The sequence below is a fragment of the Cololabis saira genome, chromosome 21, assembly GCF_033807715.1.
Source record: "Cololabis saira isolate AMF1-May2022 chromosome 21, fColSai1.1, whole genome shotgun sequence".
Classification (NCBI taxonomy): domain Eukaryota; kingdom Metazoa; phylum Chordata; class Actinopteri; order Beloniformes; family Belonidae; genus Cololabis; species Cololabis saira.
In genome coordinates this window covers 36661035-36685268 of record NC_084607.1, presented here as the reverse complement: position 1 = coordinate 36685268, position 24234 = coordinate 36661035, and the positions used below count along the sequence as shown (strand labels likewise).

General features: G+C 42.2%; 1 protein-coding gene across 6 annotated transcripts in view; it reads left to right on the top strand.

Moving 5' to 3' along the window:
- The window catches only part of hdac5 (histone deacetylase 5), a 120834-nt gene that overhangs the window by 59790 nt on the left and 36810 nt on the right, over positions 1 to 24234 (top strand). For 4 of the 6 annotated variants that reach the window (XM_061711059.1, XM_061711057.1, XM_061711056.1 and 1 more), the window contains 11 exons: positions 6423 to 6512; positions 11812 to 12065; positions 12910 to 13054; positions 13145 to 13250; positions 14793 to 14920; positions 18239 to 18370; positions 19258 to 19367; positions 20650 to 20766; positions 22021 to 22132; positions 22237 to 22341; positions 22441 to 22634. In XM_061711059.1, coding sequence (XP_061567043.1) covers positions 6423 to 6512; positions 11812 to 12065; positions 12910 to 13054; positions 13145 to 13250; positions 14793 to 14920; positions 18239 to 18370; positions 19258 to 19367; positions 20650 to 20766; positions 22021 to 22132; positions 22237 to 22341; positions 22441 to 22634 — 1493 coding nt within the window. Of the gene's footprint in view, positions 1 to 32; positions 54 to 6422; positions 6513 to 11811; positions 12066 to 12909; positions 13055 to 13144; positions 13251 to 14792; positions 14921 to 18238; positions 18371 to 19257; positions 19368 to 20649; positions 20767 to 22020; positions 22133 to 22236; positions 22342 to 22440; positions 22635 to 24234 lie in introns of those variants that run through there. The other 2 variants (XM_061711061.1, XM_061711060.1) reach the window with 2 other exon arrangements.

The following is a 24234-nucleotide window of genomic DNA, read 5'->3' as shown; positions in this document are numbered from 1 at the left end:
GACTTGAGTGTGCCAAAGAAAGGGAGGGAACCGGCCCAGAGCATCTTACCGAGGTACACGGTCACACACTACACTCCCAGTAACGCTTAATTGAATTTCCTCCTTGGCCGATGCACAGGAAGCTTTCTGCCATCTCAGCGTATTGCAGTGTGTGTGTGGCATTTTCCAGGAAGTAGCCTAATCCTACAAGAGGTCAATTGAGGTCAGGAAAGTATAGACGTCACTGCGCTGTAGCGGATCAGGATCAGTGCCCTGCTCAGTGGCACTCCAGCGCTGCTGCCAGAACCCTCCGCTCGTCTGCGTCCTATTGGGCGGCCTGCTGACCTGCAGACTCTTTCCACTGCCAAAAGACAAATTAAGGACATGATCCAAATGAAGTCGTATAAGCAGCTGATAGGAACCTTCTAGTCAGAATCCTAGAGCCCACTCCCTTTCAGTCATGTCCAGATGTCAGTACACCCTCTTTTAATCCAGTTTTTTTTCTTCATCTGTGTATAAAAACATCATAAATATAATCTTATCGTAGTCGGCCTTGTATCATAATGGGGCGCAGGCAGGTGGGAGCAGCAGCGGGATGACCGGGGGTGGGGGGTTGCAGGCCAGCACGCAGCTCCCGAAGCTCCGGCCTGCAAACATGCACAAAAGAGAAAAAAAAGGGGGCCAGCACAATAGACTACAGGAACGATGGACAAAAATGATGGCTATGAGATACTTATAATAAATAAAAATGGAAATGGAGAAGAGAGGAAGGGCAGAGGAGAGAAGAAGGGTGAGAGGCACCGCCCAGTGCATCATGTCGGTGCCCCCCCTGCAGCATAGGCCTATAGCAGCATATCTACCATGAAGCTATATTTGAGACTAACTATTATAGTCTTGTTCTATAGCTGCAACTATGACTACTGACTCTAAAACACTAGAGTTTACACTAACTAGAGATTTACCAACACCAGCTAGAGGTTTACTAAACACTAACTATAGGCTTTACTAAACAGAAAGGTTTTAAGTTTAGTTTTAAAGGTGGAGGTGGTGTCAGCCTCCTTAACCCAGATTGGAAGTTGGTTCCACAGTAACGGTGCCTGATAGCAGAACGCCCGCCCTCCAAATCTACATTTAGATACTCTAGGAACTACGAGTAAACCTGCACTCCGAGAACGGAGAGCTCTGCCAGGAACACAAGGCACTGTCAGGTCTTGCAAATAAAGCCGTTTAGGGCTTTATATGGAAGTGATAAAATTTCAAATTGGATTCTGAATTTTACAGGTAGCCAATGGAGCGACGCTAACACTGGAGAGACGTGGTATTTCCTGCTGGTTTGTTGAGGTTTTGATGTATCTGGTTATGCACAGGTATTTCACAACCCGTCTCAGCATTGAGGTGTCTACTCCGAACCGCGGTTCTTTTATTTATCAGCCATTCCTTCGTAGATTTGTGGCTGTGCTTGAGACTATCATCCTGTTGCATGATCTGGTTTTCATCAGTCTTATGAACTACGCAAAAGGCCTCTCATTTGCCTCTAAAACACTGGCATACAGAGAGATTCATGAACCCCTCAATGATTACAACCTGTGGCTCTGAAACGATCCCAGATCACCAGTCCTCCACCATGATGCTTGGCATCTAGTCCATTGAAATGCTGGTTTTAGCTTTTGTCCAAAACGGATGCTGTTTAAAAGCCAACACTGCTCTTACAGATTTCTGTTTTAGGCCACCAGGTGACTTCTTGGATGGCGTAAGCAACCTAGTGTTACCATTGCATTGACAATTATAATAATAGCGTAATTGTTTCAGTCTGTAAATTCCCACCAGGGAAATGGCAACAAGCTCATCATGCAAGGCTGCGGGTTCCAGAGGTAGCACAACTGCTGCTAAAAATAACACAAGCAACCTTATTAAGGATTTAATGAGCCCTCGCGTAAAAGAGCGAGAGTATCAAGTCAAAGGAAAACAGCAGCAGCAAAACTGGAGTCTGTTTTTGGCAAATGAAGGAAATTTTCCAAAGAAAGCTAGAAAGACTGAGAAGGGACGGCAAACGGTAGAAGTCCTACATGTGCACATGTGTCATATGTCAAAATATAAATGTGCCACTGTGAAGTTGTGTGTCTTGCCCCTTCACAAAAATCCGTCAAGCTGAAAATGTCTCTTAACTATCAGGGAAAACATACTTTACTGGTCACCATCACACCCATCATCAACCTTATATGCTGTATAAGCAGCCGTAACAGCCAGTAACTCACATAAATCCCTTCAGACTGGACGTGGTGGTGTGTTCCCACGTCTGCCGTTTTAGCAGGAGAAGTATCAGCCACCACAGCACAGTCCCTGAGTCAGGGAATCAAACCGGCAGGGTGATCGGCGTGAGAGCTCAGCAGGGCAGTGTGGCTGCTGCTGACGGAGGAAAGGGGGGGGTTAAGGCTGAATTATGTTTTTTTTTTTTTTTTAACCTTTATTTAACCAGGTAGTAGCCCATTGAGATCAAGGATCTCTTTCACAAGGGTGACCTGGCCAAGAAGGCAGCAGCACACGTCAAAACAAATAAAATCACCAGGTTAAAAGACAGAATACAAAACAATAACAGAGGAACAAAGTAGTGATGAGGCATTGTGACACCGTGACTGCCGTGAAACTCCAGCTTCATACCCCATGCAGGGCCGACACCTTTGAACAGACTTGAACCACGGGAATGCCATATGACGAAGTTCCTGAGTGACTGATATGTTAATACTTATTTGGCCACAGACTTGAATAACGAGAACACCCTATGGGGTAGTTTCCAACTGAATTATATTCATGCAGAATGCCCGAGGACGGCATTTGGCCACAGATCACATCTGACTGTAAATACCCTTTAATTGCTTTTTGTCTTTCACCTTTGGCTTGTTGATTCCTGCCTTTTGTGCTTTGAACTTAGTGTATAAAAAGTCATGATTCCAACCACTCTGGGTCAGCACACCAACCCAGAGATGCTCTGCGTAGGTCTGCTCACCGCCGGCTTACTGAATAAAACTCACTACACCACAGCAAACTTCTGAACTGGATTTTATATTATTCTTCAACAGTAGCAATAAAATGATAAAACCACGTCTTATAAAGTGCGGATGCATAGGAGGTCACAGCCAGTTAACAGTAGGTAACCACATCAATCATATAAAGTGCAGATGTTGAGGAAGACATAACTACCATCAGGTACAGAGACACTGTCCAATTCTTTCACGCTCTCGGCCCTTCAGGATCGAACCAAAGTCATTGAAGGATATCAGGTCCGTCAGTTTAAAGTCTTTCTGAAAGTAAATCAACGCAGAGCCTACGCCGTAGGGTAGGCGGCTACGCGGGAGTCTCTCCGTAGCCTACGCCGTAGCCTGACCTGCACCTCCGAAAAAATGGAACTACGCGTGGAGGCGACGCAGACCCAACACAGACCGAGAGGGCTGTGATTGGTTTGCTTGGTAGCAACGCATTTCTGGTTCCGGTTCGTGAAGCAGTAGTGAACTTTCAGCGCTCTTTTCTTCGTGTGTGTGGGATTTTTTTCTTTTGGGTTGTTTGGTTTTTTGCACAATAGTTGTCCTTATCTCTTTGATTTACTGTGACCAGAAAAACCGGAAGCTAAACAAAGTATCAACTAGTGCTCTGGGGGGGTATTGCAGTGACGGAGAAGTCCGAAGGTTCACGACGGCGTCATGGTGACGGCATAGGCTCTGAGTTGGTCTAACGCAGGACCATAAATCAGGCATTTTTCTTATCACGCCCATTTCTGCTATAAAACATCACTCACCTGTTTGTAAGGGTAATCGCTTTTCCAAGTCTTTTATCCCCTCTGCTGTCCAGCTATTAAATTTAAATTTATCCTTACAGGGCTGTACAGTGCGACAGTTTTCATCGCATTTGCGAATAAAAATCCGCCCAATCTAAAACAGACTAATCACTACAGATAAACTGACTAGTGTCATTATAGTCCCTGATTTACATCACAATATAAAGAATATATTTATAAAATAATGAACCCTGAATTACCAAAATAACCTTCTTAACAAAAATAAATCTCCTCTTACACTTATAAGGTGAGCATGAATCAATCTTTTTTATGATGTAAAATTGTATGTATTTATTTACTTTTATTTGTTTATTTAATTTTAGTTGTTAAATTTCTGGAAAAGAAAAAAGTCAAATCATACATGAGAGAAACTATTCAGTTTGTGTCTAAATATTTGTACTTGTATGAAACTGAAGATGCATAATGCAAACCTGACATTTACTTTTAGTTCAGTTTGTGGAAAATGGTTGGCCTGGCTTTCTCTTTAAAACTTAAACAGTTATAAAGCATTACAAACTGTAACAATAGGGGAAAGGCACAGTATTGTTTTGTATTCTGTGTCTTTCAAATAAAAGACAATTTTTTCCAGTCATATGTTCCTCATGCAAGGTTGTTAAAAAAATACTGCTATGATATTGTATCTTATCATTATCGTTACCTCAATATGGTGTATCGTACCGTATCGTGAGATTAGTGTATCGTTACACCCCTACTAACTGTCCACCCGGGTGTGCTAGTAAATTTTTATTTGTGCTACTAAAATTTTTTTTTTTTTTTTTTTTTTTTTTTTTTTTTTTTTACCTTGTCTGCACACATATTATTGATTGATACCATGTCGGTAGAAACCAAAAGTGTATATATGTGCATTATTACTATATGTAATATATACATATATATACGCACACATATGCGTACACATACATAAATATACACATACAAACCCAGTGTTTTTTTTTTTTTTTTTTTTTTTTTTTGGGGGGGGGGGGGGGTGGGGGGGGGTGACGACATCCACTGCCAATCCAGGAAGCAGGAACACACGGAGACACACGTCAAGCACTGGAAATCTGCAACAAAAAACCACAAACAAAGCACGAAACCGGCACGGAGCCAACCAAAACACGAACAGCAATCAACCTAAATCTTGAGATCTGATCGCAGTCTGAGCTAAGCTATCGCTACCGCTACCTAAACCCAAAAACTAGAGTCAGCATGCAGCATGTGCTACTAAAATTTTTAACTTGCTAGCACCAGTGCTACCATTCAAAAAAGTAAGCGTACAGCCCTGCCTTATGAAATTGTTTGGTATGTGCATCTAGGTACTGTGTACCTTCTAGGAATGATATCATCCAGTGTTTGTATAGACTGTTTTTTAATTAATTTATTGGTATTAGCACTTTTTTAATGCAACAAATTGCAGGTTTTTTTGCACACAACTACCAACTTTCTCTCTGTGTTTCTATTGAATGTGTTATGTGTGTGTTATGTACAGAGGTAGTAGTAACGAGTTACTTTTACTCCGATACATTTACTTGAGTATGTTTTGGGAAATGTTGTACTTTAAGGAGTAGTTTTGAATCACTATACTTTTTACTTTTACTTGAGTAGATTTGTGAAGAAGAAACTGTTCCTCTTACTCCGCTACATTAGGCTACGTTGAGCTGTTACTTTTCTTTTATCCCTTTTATCCACGTACGCGTCAATCTCATGACATCACTGGGGGATTATTTGGGAAAAATGTTTGTTTTTGCATGTTTTGTCACATTTACACAGACTCAAACACACACATGAGTTCAAACGCTTGACATTTTGTGCTACTTGTGCTTAATTTATTTTTTCATTCTGTTATTATTTTATTTATTTTATTATATATTAAAGTACTTGAATTTACTTTAAGATTATTTTAATTTAAGCTATTTTTTTTATTTTTTATTCATTTAATTTTATTATTTTATTGATTTAATTTGCCTGAAGATGATTATTTTGTACTTTTGTCTGTTTGAATGGTTGTGTTAAAAAAATAAATCAGACGTTACTCAACAGTTACTCAGTACTTGAGTAGTTTTTTCACCAAGTAGTTTTTTACTTTTACTCAAGTAATTATTTGGATGACTACTTTTTACTTCTACTTGAGTCATATTATTCTGAAGTAACAGTACTTTTATTTGAGTACCACTTTTGGCTCCTCTACCCACCTCTGGTTATGTATGTGTTTGGGCGCGAGCTGCCGAATCAAATCGCCCTTCAAGGGATAAATAAAGTTGTCTTGAATCTTGAATCTTGAATGTTGAATCTCATGCGATGCTGCAGCAGTAACTGCAGCCCGCTGTAAAGTTCTGTCTCTGTACAGCAATGGCTGCCGGTCTGAGCGGCTCATCCTTGGCTCGCCTGAAGTTACCGCCACCAGTCACCACTGGGCCAAAGTTACTCTAAAGTTAGGCCTCAGGTTATTTTTAGGGTTCAGGGATGGTGTGTCGTTGTCCCAGGTCTCCTGGGTGAAACGGAAGCCTGCGTGTGCTGCGTGTGCATGCATGCGTGTGTGCAGTGAGTGATGTAATAATCTGCAGTTTCTCTTTCAACTCAATGCAAACTTATCGCTCCCTCTTTTTTTCTGCAGTAGTGGAGGTGAAGAGCACCCTCCCATCTGGAATGCAGAGCCCAGTAGGATCCCCCAGGGAGCAGAGAGGAGGAGGAGGTGGAGAACCCGGTCAGTACAACCTTTTTCTGTCTGAGACTCCTCCTAAACTACTCTGAGCTGTTCCTTTGGTTTTTGTTTGGCGCTCCTCCAGAGCTGTGTGGAAGGAGTGGAGACATCTCCCTGTCAGTGATGACACCATGCAGTGCAGCTGCAGCCGTCAGCATTCACATTTACATACATCAGAAAATATTCAAATGGGATGTTACAATAAAAGGTGCATGGGCAAGTGAAGTAGAGGGTATATTTATGAGGAGTGGCACATTGCATGTATTTCAGAATGGGAGCGTTGTGAATGTCTCTTTGGCTAAAGAAGCCTTGTTTAATGTGTATCAGATCAAATGGTCACAGGACATATTGTATAAACCAAAATTAAGAATATTTAGTATGATAAAAAGTTGTTATAGCTGTGAAAAGTATGTTTGTGCCTCGTTATCTAAAAGACAACGATCATTATGTGCCCAAATCCGTTGTGGAATCTTCTCTGCACCTTGAGACGGGACATTATCGGGGGGTCAAAGAAGAAGAGAGGATTTGTCCTTACTGGGACATTAATGATATTGAAAAAGAGTTCCATTTTATATTTTATTGTCCTCTGTATCATGATCTGCATCAGAAATTATTTGATAGGTGTTAGAATATGGATTTGATGTGGGTAAGTGATGCTGAGAGACTCAAATGGATTTTTGATTATAAAGTATTTGCACTTGCTGATTATTTAGAGAAAGCATGGGATAAAGGAAGTAACATATATGTAAAAATATCCATTCTGGTTTTTGTTGGGGAGAAAGAAATATTAAGTATTTTTATTTTATTTATTTATTTTTGTAATTTTAATTTATTTATTTTGTTTTTCCGGTCTACATTGTGCAGCTCCCAATTAAGTGCGTGTGATATTGTACATTGATGATTTTCTGTTTCTGGTGTCTTATAATCCTGTAGGGTCTTCGGACATGACACAAAAATAAAATTCATTCATTCATTCATTCATTCATTCATTCATTCATTCATTCATTCATTCATTCATTCATTCATTCATTCATTCATTCATTCATTCATTCATTCATTCATTCATTCATTCATTCATTCATTCATCCCATTTCCCGGGTTAAAACAGGCGCCGACATTGGCACCAATGCACACCGGGAGTGAAACAGATAGAGCTGCTGCAGGTATTGACTTTAAGATAAGAAGAGTAGTAAGTCTGAGGAAGGTACAGTAGTTTAGTTCACGTTTTATGGTCATGTGATAAAGTCCGACAATTATGGACTAATATTTATGATAATCTGTGTGAGAGTGCAGAGATACAAATGCCATTTAGCCCTAGATTATTTATTTTGAGTGATCATTCAGTCCCGACAGGACAGGATAAACCTATTAAAAGTTTTGTCCAAACTAGTATCATGATTGGCAGACAAATAGATGCACGAGATGCAGCATTCGAAAAAATGTCATATAAACGTCTGGGAAGGTTGGATCTATATGAAGCAAAGTGGGGCAAATACTGAAAGGGATTATATAGTGGAGAGATGCAAGTTTTAAGTTGTTGTGGATAAATACATAATGGTGCTCCTTCTGATTTTTTTTATTTTATTTATTTATTTATTTTCTGTTAACCAATTATCTGTTTGATTCAATTCAATTCAATTCAATTCAATTCAATTTTATTTATATAGCGTCTAATACAACAGAGTTGTCTCTAGACGCTTTACAGAGACCCATACCCAGAACATGACCCCCGAGCAGTTATTACATAAACAATGGCAGGTAAAAACTCCCCTAGTGGGAGAAAAACCTTAAGCCAAACAGTGGCAAGGAAAAACTCCCCTTTAGGAGGGAAGAAACCTTGAGCAGGACCAGGCTCATAAGGGGGGACCCTCCTGCCGAGGGCCAGACTGGTGGGTCAGGGACGGCAACAGCCCGGCAGGCAGGTGGAAGCAGCAACGGGATGACCAGGGGTGGGGACCGCAGGCCAGCACGCAGCTCCCGAAGCTCCGGCCCAATCAGCAAGTCCCAGGTTGGGGTGCAGGGTCAGGGAAAGACTTGTGCTCCGTAATGCAAGCTACAAGCCACCCACGACCACCTGCAGGACAAAAGAGAGAAAAGGGAGGAGAAGGGGGGGCCAGCAACGGGATGACCAGGGGTGGGGACCGCAGGCCAGCACGCAGCTCCCGAAGCTCCGGCCCAATCAGCAAGTCCCAGGTTGGGGTGCAGGGTCGGGGAAAGACTTGTGCTCCGTAATGCAAGCTACAAGCCACCCACGACCACCTGCAGGACAAAAGAGAGAAAAGGGAGGAGAAGGGGGGGCCAGCAACGGGATGACCAGGGGTGGGGACCGCAGGCCAGCATGCAGCTCCCGAAGCTCCGGCCCAATCAGCAAGTCCCAGTTTGGGGTGCAGGGTCAGGGAAAGACTTGTGCTCCGTAATGCAAGCTACAAGCCACCCACGACCACCTGCAGGTTCCGGTGTCCGGCAAAGGATGCTGCAACATGGACAAAAGAGAGAAAAGGGAGGAGAAGGGGGGGCCAGCACAAGAAACTACAGGAGCGACTCTGACACACTAAAGTTTACACTACCTAGAGATTTACCAACACCAGCTAGAGGTTTACTAAACACTAACTATAGGCTTTACTAAACAGAAATGTTTTAAGTTTAGTTTTAAAGGTGGAGGTGGTGTCAGCCTCCTTAACCCAGATTGGAAGTTGGTTCCATAGTAGTGGTGCCTGATAGCAGAACGCCCGCCCTCCAAATCTACATTTAGATACTCTAGGAACTACGAGTAAACCTGCACTCTGAGAACGGAGAGCTCTGACAGGAACATAAGGCACTATCAGGTCTTGCAAATAATGCGGAGCTAAGCCGTTTTTGATGTAGGGCTTACTTTACTTATTTGATGTATTGACTTTGATAGGAGTTATTTTCTGTGTCTATCTTTGTTATAGTTGTGTTGTTAAGTCTACCTTGATACAATAGTTTACCTGTAATAGCTGGACATGAAGGAGCACAGTGGTGGATGTTGGTAACCATGGTAACCAGAAAGGAATCAGCAAGGTTGGTGGTGGCTAGGGAGGGGTTGGTTTCTTATTACTTGTATTATTGTATTGTTGGAGTAATGAAAATAAAAAATGTTAATCACAAAAACAGATAAGAAGAGTAGTGTCAGTCTGCTCCATTCTACCTGTTAGCCACGTTAGCCTCCACACCTGGGACAGCCCTGGCTGCCTCTAAGCTGCTCCTGTTGTTGCTTCAGTGCCAGGTTGTTCTTGTGTAACTTTGGTTGTCCCCGGACTCAGTACTGGAGTTGAGGGGGGATGAGGGGGGATGAGGGGGGGTGAGGGGAGATGGCATCCCCCCTGAAATAAAAACGGTCCAAATCATCCCCCCTGTAAAACTGCCATCCCTCCTTTCCATCCCTTATGTCATTTCATCAATGAATGTGGTTTTACTGCTATTTCAACATTTAGAGTCATCACCAGAAAAATAACACCAGAAAAATAACTTATTTGACAATTTTCACCTGTTTCAAGTAAATTTTCACTTGAAATAAGTAGGAAAATCTGCCAGTGGAACAAGATTTATCTTCTTATTACAAGCAAAATAATCTTGTTCCACTGGCAGATTTTTCTATTTATTTCAAGTGAAAATCTACTTGAAACAGGTGAAAATTGTTGTTTTTTCCAGTGATGAGTCTTGTTTTAAGTGTAATGAATTTTTCTATATTATATTATTATTATATATTATATATTATATTATATTATTTGTAATCAGCACAAATTATCTGTCCCCATATGATAAAATCCACCGTCCCCCCTGATTTTTTTTTACAACTCGAGTACTGCCCAGACTGATCACCTGTTGACTCCCTGGCCTGTCCCTGACCTGTCCCTGACCTGTCCCTGACCTGTCTCTTCTCTGGACATGACCTCAGCCTTCTGTCCTCCACCACGAGTTCTGCCTACTCCCCCCTGGTTACACAGCTGATGGGGCTACAGAGCTCACCACCGGACCTGTCTGCCAGCTCGCTCATCCAGCAGACTGTGCAGGTTGGTTGGGCCAGTCTAACTCCAAAAGAGAGGAGGAGACTCCTCAAGGGGAACCTCTGCCTGTATTGTGGCAGGCAGGACACTTTGTTTCCGGGTGTCCGCTAAAAAGTGGGGATCACCAGGAAAGAAGGAGTTCCTGGTGAGCCGTACATCTAGCTCCTCCTCCAGCCTATACTCCCTGTGCCATGTCCGCCGGCTACCGCCTGAGGGATCCCACACCCTCACCACCCTCATTGACTCTGGCTCTGAACATTATAGACTCTTACCTAACTCAGCAGCTGGGTGTCGGTCAGATTCCCCTGCCAGCAGTGTCGGCGCTATGGGCGGGCACCAGGGGGCAGTGCCCGCTTACTTCAGTCACTGTGCCCCCTCACTTTTCTTCTTTGGCGGTAAACAAATTTCCCGAAAGCGAACTATTGCGAGGGAGAGTTTGCGAACGAAAGAGAGGTGCGAACGTGAGCTGAGTGTGTCCTGTGTGTTTTCCTCTAACTCAGAGGGGGAACACTGAGTCTTTTTTAGACATTTTGTTCACATTTTCACTGTCAACTGCGGATTCTGGTGTTTTCCTCTTTGCAGCAAGTTTAAACAAATCCTCCTCCATTACACTATCCTCCTCTCCATCCAACACAGACTCAGCCATCCTGGTGGCAGTCTGTCCAGTCAGCCCCTTCAACAGAGCCTGACTTCTAGACTCTGCCATCTCGCTCTGTACAACGGTCGCTTCGCTCTGCACAAAAACCTGCGCCCCACTTTGCGCCTCGCCCAGCGCCTCACCCGGCTCTGCAGGCCGGCTCTGCCGTTCCCCCGCTCTGTCGGGGCATGAACGGATCAACTTGATATATTGAAAACATGTATGTGACCTCGTTCTGTGTTACGAGTAAAACGTTTTCAGTCAAAGTAAAATGTGCGCTTCCTTGCATTATTTACACCTAAGTGATTTGATTTCTCCACATGTTTTAGACAGATTATTATTAGGAAGGCAGTGAGAATGCACTTTTTTCCTTAAAATGCTGTCCTACACGACTGATTTGGTGCCCGCCCTAATAAGCCTCGTGCCCCCTCTGCATATTTGCTCTGGCACCGACCCTGCCTGCCAGTGAATTTCCCTCCAATAAACGTTTAAAAAAAAAACAATTTCCATTATTTCTTTTGAAGTTGGAGGACCCCCTGCAGTACCTCAGACCCCTGGTTGAAGCCCCCTGCCATAGAGTAAGGAAAGCTGACTCATGTACTGAGGAAAGATGCCCCTGCTCTCTGTGTAACTCCAGGTGGAGTTCCTACGGAGGCTCCGGGAGGAGGAGCAGGCCCGGTGGACCTGAGGACGGAGCCCCGGGCCGGGGCCGGGGGGGCCGGGGCCGGGGGGGCCGTGGACACGGCCCTGCGGGAGCAGCAGCTCCAGCAGGAACTGGTGCTGCTCAAGCAGCAGCAGGAGCTGCAGAAACAGCTGCTGTTTGCTGAGTTCCAGAAGAAACACGAGGTGCTAACGAGACAACATGAGGTCCAGCTGCAGGAACACCTGCAGGTAAAGATCCCAGCTGCACCGCCCTATCCCCGTTTGATTGATGATTGATTTAGTTTGTACATGTAAAAGACAACAATTAAAAGAGAAGATAAGAAAACAAACAAAAAAACAACAAAACAAAGAATTTCATACTTTAACACTTAATATCTTAATTACATGTGCAAAAGGGAGTAGGAAGAAGTGTAAACTTATTTAATCCTACCCCCATTCAATAATCATTTATTAACACATATTTATAATAACTAACTATACTATAATAATACTCATACACTTACCTATACATACATACACATAGTTGAATATTTCTATATATTTGTACACACATGCCCATATAAATATTTATATAAATATACTTATTTACACCATACTATCTCTATATTAACTCCATCTGCTCTATATCTATATATATCTACTACTTAAGAAAACTCTTTTCTTAAACTGTAAACCATAATCAGCAATATTAAAATAATAAAAGGCTTGCAATATTTCAGTTGATTTGTAATGAATCCAGAATGTATGACATTTTTGTTTTTTTAATTGCATTACAGAAAATAAAGAACTTTATCACAATATTCTAATTTTCTGAGACAGTCCTGTACATATACATACACATACACCCATACCTACATACATACACATAAATATACACATGCATACATACACATATAATTAGCTGCCCATTTCTGTACATAAATATAAACTAATCTACCCATCACCCTATAGTGTTTTATCAGGCCCCTAAAGGCCGCTAAACCCCTTCCTCTTTGTACCTTTTGAAAATCCTGTTTTTCTATTTGTTTTTAAAGTGGTTAATGTTTGGACATTGTTTTAATTGTGAATCCAGCAACAGCAGGAGCTGCTGGCAGCCAAGCGGCAGCAGGAGATGGAGCAGAAGAGGAAGCTGGAGCAGCAGCGGCACGAGGAGCAGGAGAAGCAGAGGCTGGAGCAGCAGCTGCTGCTGCTGAGGAACAAGGAGAAGGGCAAAGAGAGTAGGTCCCCCATCCGCCCCTCCGCCCGCCCATTCGCCCGGCCGTGCACGCGGGCCTTGTGTTTGTAACGTGCTTGTCCGTGTTTTCAAGGTGCCATTGCCAGCACGGAGGTGAAGCTGAAGCTGCAGGAGTTTCTCCTCAGTAAGAAAGAACCTGGTCCCGCTGGACTGAACCATTCCTTCTCCCCAAAGTGCTGGTGAGAACTACACACAACTGCTTTGTGCTCTCAGAGAAAGACAGTGTTACTTGTGGGGATGGCTCAAGCAGCAGCGGGATGACCAGAGGGGGGGGGGACCGCAGGCCAGCACACAGCTCCTGAAGCTCCGGCCTGCAAACATGCACAAAAGAGAACAAATGGGGCCAAGAAACTACAGGAACAATGGACAAAAATGATAGTTATGAGATACTTATAATAAATAAAAATGGAAATGAAGAAGGGAAGAGGAGAGGAGAAGAAGGGTGAGAGGCACCGCCCAGTGGATCATACCGGTGCCCCCTGCAGCAGAGGCCTATAGCAGCATATCTACCACAAAGCTATATTTGAGACTAACTATTATAGTCTCGTTCTATAGCTGAAACTATGACTACCTAGAGATTTACCAACACCAGCTAGAGGTTTACTAAACACTACCTATAGGCTTTACTAAACAGAAAGGTTTTAAGTTTAGTTTTAAAGGTGGAGGTGGTGTCAGCCTCCTTAACCCAGATTGGAAGTTGGTTCCATAGTAATGGTGCCTGATAGCAGAACGCCCGCCCTCCAAATCTACATTTAGATACTCTAGGAACTACGAGTAAACCTGCACTCTGAGAACGGAGAGCTCTGACAGGAACATAAGGCACTATCAGGTCTTGTAAATACTGCGGAGCTAAGCCGTTTTGGGCTTTATACGCAAGTAATAAAATTTTAGATTGGATTCTGAATTTTACAGGTAGCCAATGGAGCGACGCTAACACTGGAGAGACGTGGTCTCTCCTGCTGATTCCTGTCAGCACTCGTGCTGCTGCATTCTGGATCAGCTGGAGCCTATTCAGCAAATTACTTGGACATCCTGCTAATAACACATTACAGTAATCTAGTCTAGAAGATACAAACGCATGAACTAGTTTTTCTGCATCACTCTGTGAGAGGATTTTCCTAATCTTTGCAATATTACGGAGATGGAAAAACGCTATTTTACAAACCTGATTAACATATGGTTTAAACGACAAATCCTGATTGAAAACAACACCAAGGTTTCTCACAGTTGCACTGTTCTGCAGAAATCTTCATGTCGTGAATGTCAGTTTTATTTCTATAGCGTCTACTACAACAGAAGTTGTCTGTAGGATCTTTCCAGGGACCAGAACATAAACCCCCGAGCAATGATTCCATAAACAGCAGCAGGTAGAACCTTGAGCAGGCTCCTGCTCACCAGGATTGCTCTGCTGCTCTGTTGAATTGCTCTGTAACAAGATGAGGCGTGTTGACTCATCTGTCAGCGGCCACAACGTTACACTCGATGCAGGTATTTCCCGTCTCAAAAGATCTAAAAATGACTTGATGCCATTTTTAGTGGCATTCCTCTCCTCGGTGGGAGCAGGGACTGATCCAACCATCACAACAACAACACAGAGGTTACATTACGCTGTCACAAGCTTTTATCACGTCAGCCATGGTGTTACCCCACAAATGATTTCCACTTTTACTGTAATATGAAGGGTTTTGTGTGTGTGTGTTTGTGTGTGTGTGTGTGTGCAGGGGGGCCCAGCACAACTCCTTGGAGCAGAGCTCTCAACAGAGTAACACCCCTGGAACTCTATCGTACAAACTCCCTTCACTTCTGGGGAGCTACGAGGGCAAAGATGATTTCCCCCTCCGGAAAACAGGTAGGGAGTGTGTGTGTGTGTGTGTGTGTGTGTGTGTGAGAGAGAGAGAGAGAGAACCTTTACTGGTTTTCTAGAATAATTTGCTATAAAATCTGCTCTCATCTTCAGATAAAAACCACAGTAGCAGACAAACACGCTGGCTAATAACAATTATAATTAGTGGTGGGACTCGATTAAAAAAATTCATCTAATTAATTAGAGGCTTTGTAATTAATTAATCGCAATTAATCGCATATCAATATTTGACACAAGAAGCAACATTTTTTTACATTTTGGTATATGACTGAATCATTGAATTGACACATAAATGAGTTTAAACAACAAAATTGCTCCGGTGATAGGCAAATTCTTTCTTGCACATTTTGCACACAACTGTGCTTTTATCCAGGTTTCCACTCTGTAGTTTTTTAAAACAAAAATTTCCGCCCACCGAACCCAGCAACGACTTCCCACCAGTTTGGGTTTCCATTGTTGTTTCTCGTGTTGAGTTCTGTGCGTCAGTATTAAGGGGAACTTATACCGGGAACTCGTGCAACGAGAAACGTTCCGCACTGTTTGGAGTGCAAAAGTAAATTGCGATTAAATGCGTTATTTTTTGTTGCGTTATTTTTCTGTAATTAATTAATCGTAATTAATGCGATAAAGTCCCAGTCCTAATTATAATCTATTATTTTTTGAACACGCATTACTTATTCACTGCATGAAGACGTCAGTGAACCCACAAACACATTACTGCAACAAAATGTATTCCTACAGCTGAATCTGACATACATTCCTACATCTAACATTCTTACATATAATAAGACGAGTTTCAATAAGCTTACTTATAAAACATCCATACGTACTTTAATAACTGTGCAATACAGTGATGTAATACTCTATTATATGTATATATAAATGTAGTCAAAATCAAACAAATCAAGGCAAACAAAAGAAAACAAAACAAACGCTGAGTATTTAGTTGTGCTTATATGTATGTATGTAATAATAATAATTAAAGCTGCAAGCAGCGATGAACGGTCCTCCACCCTTGTGCACGTTCAGGCTGCAGTGGAAGCTTGTATGACTTGCATGTAGATTCTTCAGACCTGGACATTTAGCGAATGACACCACGACTCTCTATATCAAACCAGTCAAAAGTTATAGCAGAAAGTAGGAACTATCAGATATCGACCAATCAGATGAAGGGTGGTGCGCTTTTTGGCGTCTACCGTCGCCACGGTAACGCTTTTGACTGAGAAAAGTAATGCACATATTCGCAGGATGGAGACGCACACGGTTCGGGCAAAGAAGCGGCTGAAGAAATGGCATAAATTTCGCCAAAATTACACGAATAATTGAAAATGGCGACTTCCTGTTGGGTTTCGGCCATGCCGCCAGGAGACTTTTCTTTAAGTTGCGACATGATACAGGTGTGTGCCGAATTTCGTGCATGTACGTCAAACCGTATTGTGGGGCTTGAGGCACAAAGTTTTCTAGGGGGCGCTGTTGAGCCGTTAGGCCACGCCCATTAATGCAAACCATGAAATATAAAATGTATCACCAGGCCTGGCTTGGTGCAACATTTGGTGACTTTTGGACTTTTGGACTTGAATAAATATATAAGAGTAGATATGCTATATATACACTGGTTCATATATTTACCTCCAATTATATACATAAAAATGACTATAAATCTATATATCGACATATCTACATATTACTGTAAATCAGTATATATTAATAGAGATATAGATACACAAATACTGTACATATAATACAACTCAATATATCCATATACATACCTACATATAACACATATATATCCATAGATATCTATATATCTACATATATAAATATAAATAAATAGATCAATACCAATACCTGGCCAAAGTTTCATGCCACGCTGGATGAAAATCCATATTCTCACATTGCTTATCCTAAAGGTTTGGTGGCGTGTGTGCTGTAGTTTCTTCTTTCATCTTTAGCATATCAGACTAAAGCAGAGCCTACAGAGTTCCTGCAGAGTTCCTGCAGAGTTCCTAGAGAGTTCCTACAGAGTTCCTGCAGAGTTCCTGCAGAGTTCCTAGAGAGTTCCTACAGAGTTCCTGCAGAGTTCCTAGAGAGTTCCTACAGAGTTCCTGCAGAGTTCCTGCAGAGTTCCTGCAGAGTTCCTGCAGAGTTCCTGCAGAGTTCCTACAGAGTTCCTGCAGAGTTCCTGCAGAGTTCCTGCAGAGTTCCTGCAGAGTTCCTGCAGAGTTCCTGCAGAGTTCCTGCAGAGTTCCTACAGAGGTCCTGCAGAGTTCCTGCAGAGTTCCTACAGAGTTCCTGCAGAGTTCCTGCAGAGTTCCTACAGAGGTCCTGCAGAGTTCCTGCAGAGTTCCTGCAGAGTTCCTACAGAGTTCCTACAGAGTTCCTGCAGAGGTCCTGCAGAGTTCCTGCAGAGGTCCTGCAGAGTTCCTGCAGAGTTCCTGCAGAATTCCTGCAGAGGTCCTGCAGAGTTCCTGCAGAGTTCCTGCAAAGGTCCTGCAGAGTTCCTGCAGAGGTCCTGCAGAGTTCCTGCAGAGTTCCTGCAGAGTTCCTACAGAGTTCCTGCAGAGGTCCTGCAGAGTTCCTGCAGAGTTCCTGCAGAGGTCCTGCAGAGTTCCTGCAGAGGTCCTGCAGAGTTCCTGCGGTCCCCCGTCGTCTGGTTCTGGTTTGGATGTGAGCACGTCTCTTGTCTCTCGCTGACTTTAGTACTCCACTTTAGTTATCCATCTTACTTAAAACAATATTTGATTCCACATACATCCTCATATTCTCTCAAAAACACTCAGCAACCCTTCTATTTCGTTCCTTTAACCTTTAAAGAAATTGGCAGACGTGCTTTTAAGTTTAAAGCCCCATCAGACTGAAACAACTTACCCATCAATATAAGAAAACTTAATTCATTACACCTCTTTAAAAACTCACTATATTCCAACCTCAATAAACCATGTAGTTGACTCTAGTGGTATTGCCTTCTCATTTTATTTGTATTTATTTATTTTATATACAATGTATCTATTTCTTCATATACTGTATCATAATGATGATGATAATGACTATTATTCATATTAATATTGTTGCTCTTGTTGTTATTACTGTGTTATATGCAGTATTTACTTGTGCTCTTCTGTTGTGTCAGGTCTTGACTGGTGTGTGGTGGGTTTGTGTGTGAGAGCCTTATGTATTATGTATGTTGTGTGTTGTATGTGACTGTTTTGTACTGTGTTGTATGTTTTATGTTGGACCCCTCGAAAACGACATGATTCATCTCAGGGGGCTATCCGTTAATACATTTACTATTTACCCGTCCAGTCTCAGAGCCCAACCTGAAGGTGCGCTCGCGCTTGAAGCAGAAGGTGGCGGAGAGACGCAGCTCCCCACTGCTGCGCAGGAAGGACGGAACCGTCATCAGCACCTTCAAGAAGAGAGCCATCGAGATATCAGGTGAACAAACGTGACTTATTATTAAAGGTATTGTGACATAATGTTTAACATGCTTTTTACACTATTAAAAGTCTTGGCCAACATCCCTCAAATGTGTCTAAAAAGGTGTAACAAGAAAAACTTCACTCCAGTACTCCATGCCTGGCTTTTTTTATGACGGTGTTTTTTTGCGCAGTGAAAAACGCGTGCTTTTCCCCCTTTCCTGTCAATCATTGCCCCGCTCCTCCTCCCGACCTCCTCCAACCAACTGCTACACACTTCTGCCGTCTCCACACACACGCGCGCACACCGAACCACAAACACCCACACACACAGCCCAGACAGGGCGACTACAGCCCGGGGATGAAGTCCGTGACCAGAGGACTGGAAGGCAGCACCGAAGCTCCCCGCAAGCAATACGCTAACAGCGGCGTCGGAGAGTTAAGCTGGGAGCGACAGGCGAAGCATGCACGGAAAAGCAGCACAGCGAAGCAGTCCACCGCAAACAATCACAAAAATAAAGGCATGCGAAGCAGCAGTGTCCCCTTATCTTAAGTCCAGTCAGTGGCCGCGGGTCTTTTTAGCAGTTGTCCTCCGGTGATGAGAACAGAGGGGGCTCTAAACAGTGGAGGGGGCGGTGATTTAGCGGATCTATACGTATAGGTCCGCCACCCAACCAGATGCGCCGTTTTTGCATAATTATGCGGAAACTCCCAGAAAGCACACAATACACTGAATGTTAAAAGTTCGTTTTTTTTGGGTGTAATTGATGTCAAGACACCCAACAAAACACAAAAAATCAAGAAAAATATGTTTTTCATGTCACAATCCCTTTAACGGCAGCGGCCTTAGTTAGCTTCAGTGTTACGGTTGTAAATCTGTCTTTCTTTCTCTCTCTTGTCCTCCAGTTTCCTCTCTCTGCAACAGCGCTCCAGGCTCCGGCCCCAGCAGTCCCAACAGTTCCAACTCTGCTATCGCCAACGGCAACACGGGATCCGTCCCCAACATCCAGACAGAGGTGCTGGACACACAAAGCTGGACCGAATCGGTTCCCTGGTTCTCTCCTGGTTCTCTCCTGGTTCTCTCCTGCTTCAGTCTGCTTGAGTTTCCAACTAAATCTAATGATCAAAGTGCTCTTTAACTAGGGGTGGAACAATATGTCGTGCAACAAAATTTCGTGATACAAACGACGAGTTTCAATAAGCTTACTTATAAAACACCCATACCTACTTTAATAACTGTTCTATATAGTGATATAATACTCAATTATATGTATATATAAATATAAATATAGTCAAAATCAAACAAATCAAGGCAAACAAAAGAAAACAAAACAACCCCCATCATTAAGTTGTGCTACTATGTATGTGTGTAATAATAGAAGCAATTATAATGCATAGTATTACTTTACTATAATACTACAATATAATAGAGAACAATAGACAGCAATGGTATAACAATATACTTGAATAACTATATAAGAGTAGATATGCTGTATATACACTGGTTCATATATTTACCTCCAATTATATACATAAAAATTACTATAAATCTATATATCGACATATCTATATATTACATTCAAAAGAACAATTAAAGCCTGTATGTTAAGTAAATATAATGAAATATGTTAGTTAAGTTTGATTGACATACCCATAGACGGCGGCCATTTTATTTTATTTTAGTTTTTTATTTTAAATTTGTTATTTGTTAATTTATTTCTTGGAAAAAGGGGCAGATTAGATAAGATTCTTCTTCTTTCTGCTCCCTTTTCATTCACAATTTATGAACATTTGTGTTTGTATTTGTATTGAATTGTTTGTTTTATTTTTTTGAATGAAATAAAGAATAAAATGAAAATGAAAAATGAAATGAACATATAACTATATATAATAACATAATATACATCTATATATATACATATATTAATAAATGTACATACTACATGTTTATGATGCATGTCCAGATAAAACCCTCAATACAGTCCAACATTAACAACAGGACACTCGTGTCCCCTTCAGTGTCCCCCTTAAGTTTCAAACTTTAATCCCCAAAAACATTTATTTATTTATTTACTGAAGCTGAAACATTTTGGCACACATGTCTTACGTTTTGTGCTGCAATGTAGAAACGAAATATCTTAACAATCTACGCATTTTAACTTACCAAGGCTTGATTTTTGCCTCCCAAGCGTCCGTGCCTGTCTGTCTCTGTGCACGTGGTGTAAAGATGTGAAACGGCAGGTGAAACTGGTGCACCAGGTGGATGTTGAACTCTGACTCTCTGCTTGTGTGTTGCAGCTGAGATCTCTGCACCAGACGCTGGGGGCTGACGGGACACTGAGCTCTCTGAGTCTGTACACCTCCCCCTCTCTGCCAAACATCTCTCTGGGCCTCCCGGCCAACACACACATCACCGTGAGTGTCTGCCACGCATCACCTGCACTTATACGGCTTAGAATACAGGAGTTTGATAGGAATTGGAACTTGTAAGTCCTTCTGTTTGTTACGGCTGCCTCAATATTCTGTTAGATTGGTGGAGCAACTTTGTAATAAATGAAAGTCACATTTTTTGAATGGAATTATGGAAATTAAACAATTTTTCCATGATATTCACATTTTTTGGAAATGGTCTATACAGGACTGTCTCAGAAAATTAGAATATTGTGATAAAGTTCTTTATTTTCTGTAATGTAATAATTTTGTAAAACAAAAATGTCATACATTCTGGATTCATTACAAATCAACTGAAATATTGCAAGCCTTTTATTATTTTAATATTGCTGATTATGGTTTACAGTTTAAGATTAAGATTCCCAGAATATACAATTTTTTTTAGATAGGATATTTGAGTTTTCTTAAGCTGTAAGCCATGATCATCAATATTAAAATAATCAAAGGCTTGCAATATTTCAGTTGATTTGTAATGAATCCAGAATGTATGATATTTTTGTTTTTGTAATTGCATTACAGAAAATCACAATATTCTAATTTTCTGAGACAGTCCTGTATGTACTGCTGGGTCTGTGGTTTGTGTTCCATATCAAGTCAAAAAATGAGAGTGAGAGAAGCTTCAAGCGGCGATGCTTTTTTTTTGTTAGTTTGTCTCTGTGCTGCTGAAAAGTCAGCTGGAGCCGTGAGCAGCTATGAAGAGACAGAGCTCCTGGTAGATCTAATCGTTCCTTATCTCCGTCTAGATCTTTTTAATTCTCTCCTCAGCACCAGGTTTATGAACATCTGACCCTCAGAGTTGGATCATGAAACAGACTTTTGCTGCCGTTGCTGTTGAATGAAATGAACCAGAATCCGTCAGAGTCTCTTTCTCTGATTTCCTCCTCCTGGCTCAGACGTCTGACTCCAACTCCCCGACCAATCGGTGGCCTGTAGTGTGATGATGTCAGATACAGCCGACTCAGCAGCTTAGAACCTCGGCAGAATAGTTACAGAAAAGTATCTACTCGGCACGTTAGACCCCTAGTGGAGAAGAACCAAACTGGGGCGAGTGGAGTCACGCTGAGTAGCTACTAGTGGGAAACGCCATAAGACAATTCACTGTTTTAATTTGTCCTCTTGAAATATGACAATTCTAACTTGCAGCGAGCATAAAGGTCCCCCCCAGATCTCCATCAGTAGGTGTTGCCGTGGTAACGGTTCCACTGCTTCTCCCAACAGCCCAACCAGAAACTGTCAACCCAGCAAGATGCAGAGCGTCAAGCCCTCCAGTCCATGCGCGGTGGTGGAGCCCTGACGGGGAAGTTTCTCTCCACATCCTCCCTACCGGCAGGTGAGCTCAGCTGCTGGTACAGAGTTACTGTTGGATCCAACTCTGATATGAAACGGTTAGATTCCTTGAAGCAACGATATGTTTTGCATCCTTTGCTGGTGCAGGACACGACGTGGAGGCTCCGCCCCCCAGCTCTCATTCAGCCCATTCCTCGCTGCTGCAGCACGTCCTCCTGCTGGAGCAGGCCCGGCAGCAGACTGCAATGCTAGGTGGCTACGACACGCAAGTGCACACACATGCATGCCATTCTCCACACGTGGAGTTGTACACATGACTGTTGTCTCTGAGCTGTGACCCTCCCTACGCAGTGCCCATGTACAGCCAGTCCCCGCTGGTGACGGCAGAGAGAGGCGTGAGCGCCGGCATGCGCTCCGTCAACAAGCTGCCCCGCCACCGCCCGCTGGCCCGGACCCAGAGCGCCCCGCTGCCCCAGTCCCCCCAGGCCCTGCAGCAGCTGGTGGTGCAGCAGCAGCACCAGCACTTCCTGGAGAAACACTACAAGGTCTGCAGATCACCACACACACGCACACACACACACGCACACACACACACACACACACACACACACACACACACACACACACACACACACACACACACACACACACACACACACACACACACACACACACACACACACACACACACACACACGCACACACACGCACACACACACACACACACACAGGTGGACACATGTCCACGCACCATCACCACCTTCAGTGCTTTACATGGGAAGTTTAATTTTTCTTTAATTCAGAATTAAAATTAAATCCAATTTAAAATGACCATGTAAACACCTAATTCTGAATGAAAATGGCCATTCCGAATTAAACTTAATTGATGATGAGGTAGTTTGATGAAGTAGTTTATTTGGTCCATCAGTTTCCATTGATAAATACATTGCATTTCATTTCCTTTTGTAGGAAAGAAATAATAAAAAAAGATGTAAGGAATAAACCGACCAAAAGGTGTAGCTGAAGCCTGAGCTTATTGTGCCTTCCCTTTTTAACTTTGTTTACTTCATAGTACTACTACTGTACTAATACAACAAGGACAAACAATCTACAACAACAACAAACAGCAAAGTAAACACACATGCAAAACTAGAAGGAAGACAAACGTAAATATGACAGAAAAATCTAGTAAAAAACAAACAGAAGACAGATCTCAGAAAAACAACTAACAGAGAAAGTAAATAATCAACAAAAACAATCTCTAGAAGAGTGAAAACTAAAGGAAACCAAAGACCAATCATTACCTTTTTTGGTATATAAAATTACCATCATCATATTCCACACTGGGCTGGTTTTACTAACAAAGTTTCAAGATGCAGCAGCAGTAAACGCTGGTCAAGAGCAGAGAACATTTATTTAACAAGTAGAAATCATTAAAAGAACAGATGGAAACAGGAAACATCAAAATGGTGATCTTTTCAAAGTTGTAGCGGCTAAGTTAGTTTTTCTTCCGGTAGACGTTGTTGTGCCACATAGGGGGCGCTGTTCAGTTATCGAGAGTTATCCTTCAACAATTATTAATAATTAATAAAGTAGATTATTTATCAAATTGAATTATTACAAATGACTTAATCATCGGGGCACCACCTGGGCTCTAACCAGGAAAATGATAACTTTTAACAGCAAAATCAGTCTCAAAAATAGGGATTATTCTGCAGAGTAGTAAATGTTACTATTATCACTACAGAATAACCGTTGAAGGCAATAACCAGTTCGGCTCTAGCTCTGTCAAATCAGACAAAATATGTGCAAAACAACACAAACAACTTCTCTCATTAAAATCGATCAGAATGTATTTACATCCAGGTGTCAAGCAGGTGGAAAAGCAGCACCATTGAATAAATCCTGCCGTCAAACTACATTAAAAACATAAAACACTAACCATAAAGAAAAACAACAGACAGGAAACATCAAAATTGTGAGCTTTTCAAAGTTGTAGCGGCTAAGTTAGTTTTTCTTCCGGTAGTTTAACTTCCGGTCCCCCCCCTATCCAATCAGAACCTTCCCAACCCCCAGACCTGGAGAGGAATTGGATAAAGCCGATCAAACGTGTTTTCCATGTAAACCTTAATTCAGAATTACTAT